General features: G+C 41.6%; 1 protein-coding gene across 1 annotated transcript; it reads left to right on the top strand.

Annotated features, from left to right (window-relative positions):
• The first annotated feature begins 453 nt into the window (after window positions 1-453).
• Window positions 454-11,582, top strand: hsf2 (heat shock transcription factor 2). The gene is made up of 12 exons (XM_058083194.2): window positions 454-665; window positions 984-1,092; window positions 2,367-2,494; window positions 3,228-3,352; window positions 4,947-5,022; window positions 5,097-5,158; window positions 5,646-5,721; window positions 5,859-5,965; window positions 6,395-6,646; window positions 7,369-7,465; window positions 8,874-8,940; window positions 10,673-11,582. The coding sequence occupies exons 1-12, from the start codon at window positions 573-575 to the stop codon at window positions 10,969-10,971; spliced, it is 1,491 nt and encodes a 496-aa protein (XP_057939177.2). The 5' UTR covers window positions 454-572; the 3' UTR covers window positions 10,972-11,582.
• Window positions 11,583-12,356: the final 774 nt, after the last annotated feature.

Here is a 12,356-nt window from a genome sequence, read left to right as displayed (position 1 = left end):
AGTTCCGCGGTAATATTTACAAAAAATAAATACCCATTTTGTTCTCACAGGCATCCCTTCCACACATAACTCAATTCTTTCAATGTCGAAAGCTAGAAAGATATATTGTGTGTACCACTTGCATTTTGATTATAATGTACTTCGATCATTGTAGTTGATTAAACTACTCAGAAGTGAGTAAGCCAATATACGCAACACCTTCGTTAAAACCAGGGGCAAATTCGACCAATATACAGGAAACAACTGCAGCATATTTTCAGATTAAAAGTATTTATCACAAATAGAATGTTTGGATGAAACAGGTCATAAACAGGTCACGCAACTGCCATTGTAAAATTGAAAATAAGCACTAAAAAGGTGGAAAGGCACATATTCATCACTACTACAAAAACTGAGGGACTCCACGTGAGCGAGGGGAGTTACGTAAAACAAGTGTTTGGCCAATCAGCGGCGACCACTGCAACCGGAAGTTGTATGAGTATCCACAACATCAGACACATTGCTGTGACTGTTAGCATTCGAAACCAGAGAAAACGTCGCGGATTGCTTGTCAATGTTTCTGTGCTTTTGAGATGAAACACAACTCGAACGTCCCAGGTTTCCTCACCAAGCTGTGGACGCTGGTGGAAGATGCGGACACCAATGAACTTATATGTTGGAGTCAGGTAATGCGAAACGTGGACATAACATTTGCATGCCAGAGAAGCTAACACAAACCAGCCATCAGTGACGCTGATGAGCCTTGTGTCAACTTAGCCGTTGCTATTTGCATTCGGGCCTTTATTAATATGTTCACTCGCAAAATTCTTGTAAAATTGTTCAACGTTAATCTCATTTGGCTTTAGCTGCTAGCCAAACTTGCACAATGAGTAGCCATTAAGGATATCCAGTCCCAAAACACCCTTGTGACCTGAGTTCCTTGTGACATTTATTATAATAACTGATATCAGGAGAATCATGATGCATCTGCTTTGTTTTTTTAGGAGGGCAATAGTTTCCTGGTGCTGGATGAGCAGCGCTTTGCCAAGGAGATTCTCCCCAAGTTCTTCAAGCACAACAACATGGCCAGCTTCATCAGGCAGCTCAACATGTGTAAGTCTGCACTTGTACATGGTCTGAATGACATTTGACTAAATGGTGAATAGCACCATTCAGCCATCTTGTACTGAGCAGCCTGTTGGAGACATGTGTCAGGAATTAGTCAAAAACCCATCCATGACATCACGAAAACAACATAACAAATCACATATAGTTTCATGAGGTGATGTCTGAAGTAACATCATATAGAATGACGCTTGTATAAACAAAGTCTGGTGCAACTTTCTAAGTGCAGTTTTCCAGAAGTCTGGTTGGAAAATGGGGCGTTTTGAATTTATAGAGTCCACTGTACACTGGAATTATATTTCATATTTTGAGACAGTGTAAACATGTTCCTTTTACTTTGACTTGTATTCATATGGACATACAGTCCATCTGGAAAGTATTCATTTTTTTTACACATTTTCCAAAGGGGTTTGATTGAAACGTGCTTAGAGTTACTGTTCAGAAGAAAAAATGCCTCGCGATAACTAACTCAATTAATCACATGATAAATTAAATTATAGCGGTGAAGGTGTTGGATGAGGAGGGGGTGTGAGTGCAAATGCGTGGTCTCTCAGTTGAATCATTTGCCTTTGCAAAGTCGAAAACTTCAAGATGTTTTCCTTGTTGTGATTCATATCACGGTCCAAGTGCTAACTTTACCCACCGTATCAATCATGACAGGCAGCTGCTTCTGTGTTCCGAATTCTGCGATACACCAGGGCAGTGCATAATCCAAACGGATAAGTAAACGTCTTCAATGTCCTCCACGGAAAGGCGACTTGCCAGACACATGACCTTCCACTTCCCCCAACTGTCCATCATGCACCCGTTGGTGACCGAGCTTCTCATTGAGAAGATCTTGTCAAATGCATGGAGAGACCAGTCAATCAATTCCGTGATTCAGATTTAAAGAGCATTGCGGAGAGAGGCTTTTAAAAGCATGATACAGAACTAAAACGAGACATAGAAGCAAAGCAGGGAAGATAAGGGAGAAGAGAGGGGAAAGATGCGACTGCCTTTGTTGAGAGCCCGGAAGAAACAAAAGAGTGGAGCCTCGTAAGGAGTAATGCCAGGTAACGTAGCAAAATTAAGGAGGGGGGGAAAACTGCTTGCAAAGCCGAATGTCACAGCCCCCATGTGGTAATGTTAATAATCAGCAAGCTGAACTCATCAACACAAATGTATTAGACAAGGGCAGCAATACTTTCTCTAGGCAATGTACCTTGCACAGCCGTCAATAATACCAGACCTGTCATTAATTGTACACATCATAATTCCTGCAGATGGATTCCGTAAAGTGATGCACCCCGAGCAAGGCATTGTCAAGCAGGAGAGAGACGGCCCTGTGGAGTTTCAGCATGCTTTTTTCCAACAAGGACAGGATGACCTTCTGGAAAACATCAAGCGGAAGGTGAAGTTCCACTGTTCATGATCGTCTTATTCAAATACTCAATGTTGGTCTCTTGGGCAGCACGGCGGTCTAGAGGGTAGCGCGCAGACCTCACAGCTAGGAGACCAGGGTTCAATTCCACCCTCGGCCATCTCTGTGTGGAGTTTGCATGTTCTCCCCGTGCATGCGTGGGTTTTCTCCGGGTACTCCGGTTTCCTCCCACATTCCAAAAACATGCTAGGTTAATTGGCCACTCCAAATTGTCCATAGGTATGAATGTGAGTGTGAATGGTTGTTTGTCTATATGTGCCCTGTGATTGGCTGGCCACCAGTCCAGGGTGTACCCCGCCTCTTGCCCAAAGACAGCTGGTATAGGCTCCAGCGACCCTCGTGAGGAAGCGGTAGCAAATGAATGAATGTTGGTCTCGTCATTCCAACATGTGTGGCCAACATGCTAACCGCTCGTCCATCGTGCAGCCCTAAATATAGCTTATATTTTAGATTTTTACATTATTTTATGTCTTATAATTTTTTGATAGCTCTGCAAAGCCCTGGTGTTGTCTCAATGATCTTCACAGGTGTGCCTTGTCAGGGTTACTGAGTGGAATGTTTTGTCATATTATATTGTGCATGTCCAAACTTTTGGCCTATACTGTACATGCCCCAAATATAAATGGGCATGTACTGTATTGAGGTTTTAGCCATTAAACAATTATGTTCAGTTTGTTTTTACTCAACAAATTCTGTCTTCCAGGTCTCTAACACTCGGCCTGAGGAGAATACGATCCGACAAGGAGACCTGTCGAAGATCTTGGCGACTGTTCAGAGTGTTCACAGCAAGCAGGAGAACATTGATGTCAGGCTGGCAACACTGAAGAGGTTGGTGCAGCCTCTGGGAAGTCAAACACACGATATCTCCTCAGTTTATGGCTTTTTTGGGGGGGGCGGGGTTCACAAACACAATGCACACACGCTGACTGTAGACGATCCAATCACAACAAGTGTGCATTTGGGGTTGAGCCGAACCCGAATACGGTATTCGTAACGGCACAAATAACTACTTTTTAACCAATAATTCATTTGAACAAATATTTTTTAAATATTTGTATTTCGGAACAATTAAAACATGATATCAGAAAGCTGCGTTTCTTTGTGAGACTGCGGTGCATGCCCGGATCAGCCAATGAGTGACTGGTGTTCAGCAGTCGGGGGCGGGGACAGAGCGACACAGACTGCTCTCCTCGACACTGGCTGTCCTTCATAAATCAATGGTTGTTCCGAAACTTTTTCATAGCACTGTTTCAAATAGCAAGTAACATCTAAAATCATATAAAATTATATTTGGTTAGAGTCAGACTTTGTGAAATGGATTTATGATGCTAACCAAGATTCCACTGTATTTCATTGGCTTTACAAACTAATTTATAGACCTGTTCTATATGGATGCTATTTTTACATTATTGTAACCTGGCACTGTATAAAAAGTCAAGTAAAATGAACTTGAACTTCTTGGCAGAGCGGGTGCTGTCGGAGAAAACACTATTTTTTTGAATATCTTTATATAACTGTATCACTATCCTTGCATTTCATTAACTCATTCAATCCCTGCCATTTTTCAAAAGCCATCCCCCTCAATTCTTCAAGGCACATAGAATATTGTGTTCTTGGACTATATAGCCATATTAATGTAGTTAGAATGTTGTATTCTCGTGTTAAACCATGCCAAAGTTTCAGATAACGAGGTTTGGAAGTGAGCCCTGAAAGAAGTTTGGGATGGCTCAGAACTTCCTGCATTTGGCAATATTACTATAGTTTTACATTAATTCGTTTAATATTCATTGTTATTGTTTCTTATTATGATGCAGAATATGTGACCTAAATAGTAAATATGAGTGACAACAGTTCAATCGCATTATTGCTTAGATCAGAGGTAGGGAACCTATGGCTCGGGAGCCAGGTAGGGCTCTTTTGATGACTGTATCTGGCTCTCAAGCATTTCTTACCACAATAAAAATTTATTTTTGCTAACATTTTAAAGTAAACATCACAGAAATGACTTAAAAATAATATTAAAAACTTTTTTATGCATTTTAATTCGTCCATCTATTTTCTACTGCAATACGGCCGACCATATCCATCTTTCCTGATATTTTCCAGGTCAAAACTCGATTATTACTGGGTAATGCGGTAGTCTACCTCGGTCATTGAGATGTCAACATGTAAATATAAACTTTTCTCCTTTAGTTTTTATTGATATCCTAACACATTTAGAGGTGAGATTTGAACATTAAAAAAAAAATTAGACCACCCTATTGGTAGCAAATGAGTTCAAGGTATTTCATTCAGTCTGGCTAGCATTTTTGTTGTCATATCCATGCTTGTTGCTTTTCTCAATATTGTACCTGAAGAATTTGACAGTTCACATTTCTTAGAAATGTACAATAAATGCAAGCTAACTCACCGTATGCTTTAGGGAGAATGAAGCGTTGTGGACAGAGATCTCGGATCTGAGACAGAAGCACGCCCACCAGCAACAACTTATCAAGAAGGTCAGTTGGGAAGTATAAAGTAACTCTACTACCTATGTTTCTAACACTCTGTAACCCTCCCTTTTGTTTTGTAGCTCATCCATTTCATCGTTACATTGGTACAGAACAACCACATCTTGAATTTAAAACGCAAAAGGTCAGTGTTGAAATGTGAAACTGGATACTGTATGTATGTACGTATATATACCGTATTTTCCGGACTATTTTCCACACTTTTTTTCATAGGTTGGCTGTTCCTGCGACTTATACTCCAGAGCGACTTATAAATTAAAAAAAACTGTTTATGTTACATAAACACTGGACACGTTTTCTGTTCATGTTTATTTTTTGTGTAGCTGAATAACCATTGTGTTAGCATAGCTTACATCTACTCAGTCTGTTCTCTATTTTTTAATTGTTAGAACTTGCCTTCCAATAGGACGTAATGTCGTTTTTGGTCAAGTAGTTTGTAAAATAAATAACCTGCAAAAAATGCGACTTATACTCCAAGTGCGGCTTATGTATGTTTTTTTTTCTACCTATTATGCATTTCTGGCCTTGTGCGACTTATACTCCGAAGCGACTTATAGTCCAGAAAATATGGTATCTATACTGTAAGAGCTGATCATCAATGTTTTTGGCAGGCCAATTCTCATGAACAGCAATGGAAAGAAGCCCAAATATATTCATGAGATCTACGATGAAGTGTGTGTGGAACAGGTCAGTAACGACTAACAAAACCCTCCTTGGAAGCCATCAGAAGCGTGAGGGAGATCTACGAAATATTGATGTCATTTTTCTGTTGGGGTGCCCAAGTGATGTTGAAGTTGAAGTTCTGCAATCTCTGACCTTTTCAGTCACCCGTCAGCAGTCTGAATAGCGTGAAAGACGATGTTATCATCTGTGACCTGACAGAGAACGAAACCGAGGTCACAGACTGGTCTCCCAGAACCAACGAGCCAGGGTGAGTCAATGGTGCTTTCATGAACGTGACTGTTTGAACATAATCATATCAGTCTTCTCTGCGCCCTTTGAGTGCAGTGGTTCACACTGCTGACTTTGTGAGGAGGGTGAAGGATCAGTGTATTCATAAAAATCACGACACTGGATTGATTGGTTTAGTCTTGGCTTGGTTTAGTTTTTGTACTACTTGGCTGGATATGACTATTTCGGGCCCTAGGAAATCTGTTTAATTTTTTTCCCCAAATTATGTTTTTTTTCTGTTTTAATTAAAGAGGAAATGTTGTAAACACTGTGACGTGTATCTGTTGGAACGTGGCACTGACGTACCACAACAGCAGTCCCGTCCTGATTCGATGACATCCCAGCATGAAAGCAACCACTGGATAAAAACTGTGCGATAAGATGCAAGTGTTTGACACTTCACTCTCAGGGATGTGGAAATAGTTCAAGTGGACCCCTGCCCCGTGGTGGCTGTCGAGGCGGAGGCCAGCACAACGAGCACAGACGAGGCCGAGCAGGTGGAAGAGCCGAGGAACAACATGTTGGACAGCGGCAGAGCAACCAGCAGCGCTCTTCAGCTCAATAAACCTTCAGGCCTGAGTCTGGAAGACCCCGTCAAGTTGATGGACTCCATACTGAAGGAGAATGGCGCTTTTTCACAGAACATCAACCTGCTGGGCAAGTAAGTTGACAGTGGCATGCTGTTATTATTTACATATAGTAAAATTGCATATATCAACATCATGTAGCAGGAAGATGCTTTGACAAGGCATGATGTTGTGTAACGGCATGTACCGTACAGTACTGCATACTGTGGTCAACAGAATTTAAAACATTTTTAAGGAGCGTGACAAGCATATTTAGGGTCTTTTATGGACGCGGCATTATTGATGACTTTTTTTAGTGTGCTGTTCGGCCTCCGTTTGCGTACGTATAATATGTCACATGTCTTGTTAATGCACTGCATGAGTCCAACTGTCTTTTTAATGTAATCTATTTTCATTACAGGTTTTTATTAGGCCTTTTATTAGGCCCTTGTTAGCATAACTTGCTGACAAAATAGCAAGCTACGTAGCCCATCTATGATGTCATCAGCAGTCAACTCTCAAAAATGTTAACAGAAAACCTGTTTTTATAGTTTTACATGCGTAAAATAATTCTAGATGGATATAAATGATGAATAAAAAGACTCAATGAACACTTACCAGTAATTAAGTAATCGTAGTAATTAATACACTAACCAAGGTTCCACTGTTACTGTCAGTGTTTGGTTGCTGTGTGAGATCAGCAATGTACAGAAGATGGTGTGTGTGTGTGTGTGTTTGCATGTGTGCATGCATGTCTGTCAGCAGTTTATTTTGACTGTGGACACACCCCTTCATGTCATGCCTGGTGTATTGTCAGGATGGATCTGATGGACTATCTGGACAGCATTGACTGCAGTCTGGAGGATTTTCAGGCCATGCTTTATGGGAAACAATTTGGCGTGGATGCCTTGGAGGTAAAATGACATGTACACTATGCTTACTGCATATAGTACACTCAGAAAGTAGTCACAGTACTTCACCTCTTACACACTTTCTATGTCACAGCCTTATTCCAAAATGCAAAAAAAATGTTCTCCTCAAAGTTGTACACAACATCCCATAATGACAACATGAAAAAATTTTTTCGACATGTTTGCAAACATATTTTTAATTAAAAAAAGAAGAAATGACGATGCATCGCGGCATATGAGTGACGGAAAACGGACAAATTAAAAAGCTGAAAACTTAGCACTTCCACACAAAATGGGAGGAGAACTTGGGAGGAGACTCCATTATGTCATGATGAGCAGTTATAACTGACCTAGTGACCAGACTACTACATATGACTTGAATTTCAATACTTTTGACTAATAATAGGCTGCACGGTGATCTAGTGGTTAGCGTGCAGGCCTCACAGCTAGGAGACCCTAGTTCGATTCCACCCTCGGCCATCTCTGTGTGGCGTTTGCATGTTCTCCCCGTGCATGCGTGTTTTTTTTTCCAGTACTCTGGTTTCCTCCCACATTCCAAAAACATGCTAGGTTAATTGGCCACTCCAAATTGTCCATAGGTATGAATGTGAGTGTGAATGGTTGTTTGTCTATATGTGCCCTGTGATTGGCTGGCCACCAGTCCAGGGTGTACCCCGCCTCTCGCCCCAAGACAGCTGGGATAGCCCAGACCTGAATCCCATTGAACAACTGTGAAGGAATTGCATTTTCTACCGCTTATCCTCACGAGGGTCACAGACATGCTGGAGCCTATCCCAGCTGTCTTCGGGTGAGAGGCGGGGTCCATTGTTGTCCAAGCGACCCCTTGGATGTGTGTGTACATTCCTGCATTCATTTTTTTTCATCTATCTTCCACTTCTGGGATGAAAACCTGCTCCACACCACACTTGACCTCAGACTGGGACTTCTGGGACCTCAGACTTTCAACAGGACAATAATACTGAACAATATACTACTAACAATAAGTAATACCACATAGCCAACATCTCAAAGGAGTTTCATCAAGACAAGTAGGCCTGTCACAATGATCCGTTAACCACGTTTTGCAAATCCAAGGAAACACAGCTGGCATAGGTGCGGATTCTAAAAGATCTAGAAAGCTTTCTGTGCTGGTTATTGTGTGTAGCTGCTCTATAGGAGTCCACATCTCAATACAAAGGGTTGAAGAATGAGCATAATACGTAGGTTACCCTTTTTGGAATGAGCATGCAGCATAAACCACTGTGATTGTGTACAGTATCTGGACATTGAAGGCATCATGGTGTCACCAATTAGCAGTCTGGAAAACATTTGAGTTTTTTCTGAATATTTGAACTTGGAATATTTAGAATGTTATGCTCTGTTGTCATGTAACTCAAATGTCTGTTTTCAGGAGAACGTGGCGTCCAAAGAAGGCCAAGCACAGCTGAACCGCTGCAAGCAGCTGGAAGACAACGCGGGTGAGTGCGAACGTTCGCCAATCATGATAGGGACTAGGTGATTTAAAAATGAAAAACAATTAGCACCTAACTCACAATTACGAGTGCGCCTGAACGCCTCATGGCGCTTGAAGGGCGGAAATGAAATTTCAGACTGGAATGAAAGATATGAAGGATGTCAAACTTTTGATGGACCATGCAAATGACACATTTTCACCCAGAATGACTCTAAAATGACCAAGTTGGTGTTGGTGGGTATTGGTTAGTTACCACAACCAAACAATACCCGTGAATTGCAGAGCCAATCATGAGCTGTGAAAAACCAATTGAAAATTGCACGAGGTCCTTACTCAATATGACCGTCTGACTCATGTTGTCATCTTACAACTCATCACACAGCAACTTAACACTCAAAATGTATACCTCATAAATACACAAACATGTACTGATACGAGTTTAAACAGGATAAAAAAAACATTGTAGAGTTTTCACAAATGCATTTTGTTTGAGCAAAGCATATCATTGGAGGACAATCAGCATAGTCAATGGATGGATGGCGCTGTAATGCTGTCTTTGTCCACCAGAGGGAGGCTAACGTCTTTGCATTGTCCCAAGGAATGCTTTGCTCAGACACAATGTATTATGGAAAAAACTTTCAGTTTTTTAAGGGGGGGGGTCTTTTTCATTTCAATGTCGTATTTCTCAGACATATCTTTGAGTGTTAAGTTACTGTGTGATGAGTTAAATTTTCAGAGGAAGATGACACCATGCGTCAGACTTATCAGTGGGTCAGACAAGCACGTTGTGAGTGCACTGAAAGCTTGTGATTGGCTCCTGCCAAAAAAAGTTATTGTTATAATAGTAATAGTAGTTTTGAAGTAAAGGATATGTCACCAGATCAGGATTTAGCTATAAATTTGCCGCACCGTTTACCTTGTTTGCTGCCCATAGCATAACCTCACTATTAGCATAACCTCACTGTAGCATAACCTCACTATAGCATAACCTCACTATTAGCATAACCTCACTGTAGCATAACCTCACTGTAGCATAACCTCACTATAGCATAACCTCACTATAGCATAACCTCACTGTAGCATAACCTCACTGTAGCTTAACCTCACTATTAGCATAACCTCACTATTAGCATAACCTCACTATTAGCATAACCTCACTGTAGCATAACCTCACTGTAGCATAACCTCACTATTAGCATAACCTCACTATTAGCATAACCTCACTATAGCTTAACCTCACTATAGCTTAACCTCACTGTAGCATAACCTCACTGTAGCTTAACCTCACTATTAGCATAACCTCACTATTAGCATAACCTCACTATTAGCATAACCTCACTATTAGCATAACCTGACTATAGCATAACCTGACTGTAGCATAACCTCACTATAGCATAACCTCACTATTAGCATAACCTGACTATTAGCATAACCTGACTATTAGCATAACCTGACTATTAGCATAACCTCACTATTAGCATAACCTCACTATTAGCATAACCTCACTGTCACCCCACAACACATTTGATTCCATTGATGACATGATAATGCACGGCCCCGCGTTGCAAGACTGTACACAATTCCTGGAAGATGAAAACATCTAGTGTAGCATACTCACCCGACATGTCGCCCATTCAGCATATTTTGGGATGGATTAGTACTCAAATAGAAAGTACCAGCTGCAGTCATCATTAATTGGGTGCCATATTTGAATCTTCTTTGCTGTATTTGATTAGACAAGCAGTTAATCCAGTACACCTCCTGCCCCCTGCTGGCCTTCCTGGACGGCTGCGTGGGCCCCGCTGAGGTGGACCTGGGCGGAGGCAGCGGCACACAGCTGCCCCCCTCCACCTCCACCGCCTCCACGGGGCCGGAACCCCCCTCGGACCTGCTGGATGGCGGCGTGGAACGTAAGCGGCTCGGTCGCAGCTCCCTCATCCGCCTGGAACCTCTGACGGAGGCGGAGGCCAGCGAGGAGACCCTTTTCTACCTGTGCGAACTCAGCCCCGACTCGCCACAGATGGACGCCATGTGAGCAGAAAACTTCTCACGCTTTCCCTCCTGCTGCGCTTTGTCCCCTTTCACACAATACCATGCATTTTTAGCTTTGCAACATCGCAACACAGCCCTGCCCCGTTTACTCAATTCCAAGATGATGGCGTCCTGGCTGCAGAGTTCTGTGTGGAATAAATCTTACGGTTTATAAAGGGAAACATTTCCTGCCATGTTTGCTTTATTTCATTATTTTTACGTCCTGGTTTTGATATGGATGCTTTTTATGGCGGTGCTGTGTTTTACGTACACATTGTAGTACGGTGAGAAAGGAAAGAAGACCTAAAGAGACTGTAAATACTTCTGGACTGTAGTCTTCATTTATTCTTTTATGATTTGTCATTAGCAACATTCCTTAAGGTCCTGATCACATGTTTGCTTGCTAACATTGGCATCCGGAATAAAGCTGACTGTACACGAAGCCTAACAAAAATATCTAAATAGAAATCATAAATAACACTTTCTTCAAAAAGATTTCATTTTGTCACTCCATTTCTTTTGTAGCGTTAATTCTGTTGTGTTGTAAAGTTTACATGACATGGATATGCAAAATGTACATTTCAATAAATAGTGACTACTGCTTTCATTTGGAAAGGTGCTTGACTCATTTGCACATGTAAAAAATAATCTATAAGCTAAGGGTGTTTCTCACCATCAAAATGCTGCCACTTGCACTTCAGTCATTTACCTCATTTCTTATGGCAAAAAAGGATTCAGTTAAAATGGAGCAGAATTCATAGCAGACCCACAACGTCATACTGCCGTAGCAGCACATCATGCACTTTAAAATCGAACGAACTCCATACTGCTGAGTTTGGGGGCACTTCTGCTGAACATTTTAGGACTTCATAAACATTGAAACTATGTAAGACAACTTTAGATTCTCTTCAGTCATCAGTAAGGAGTTTGCTTCTAGCCTTTTTGGGTCTTTATAAATCGGCAGTAGATCATAGGGTGGCTTCAGCAAAAACACCCAAATTTTCACCAAAAAAAAATGAAAATTAGGTTTTTATAGTCACTCTGCGTTACTACTGTAGCGACGGCTGAATAAATAACAGTAGTCAGGATGGCTGTAGTCAGTTGGCTGTTTTCAAAACCAACATAAGACACTTCCTGTCCTGCGGCAGACCAGGCTACTAGTGTTGTGACGTTCACGAACAAACCGGTTCTTTTGAACGGCTCATTAACATAAACGATGGGAACCGAGTCGCAGCTGGGAACCGTTACCTAGTTACACGGGGAAGAGGGCAGCCCAGCGGCACGGTCCTTATTAGATTTGCAAATAGCATCACGCCACGTGCCGCACGGTGCCTTCACGTGAGTGCGCCAGTAAAAAAAACAATCCAACAACACAAACATGTGAATGCC

This window comes from Doryrhamphus excisus, linkage group LG11 (assembly GCF_037039965.1).
Source record: "Doryrhamphus excisus strain RoL-2023G ecotype Guam linkage group LG11, RoL_Dexc_Guam_v1.1, whole genome shotgun sequence".
NCBI classification, from domain to species: domain Eukaryota; kingdom Metazoa; phylum Chordata; class Actinopteri; order Syngnathiformes; family Syngnathidae; genus Doryrhamphus; species Doryrhamphus excisus.
Note: the sequence above shows the minus strand (reverse complement) of the source record. Positions and strands in the feature narration are given on the sequence as shown.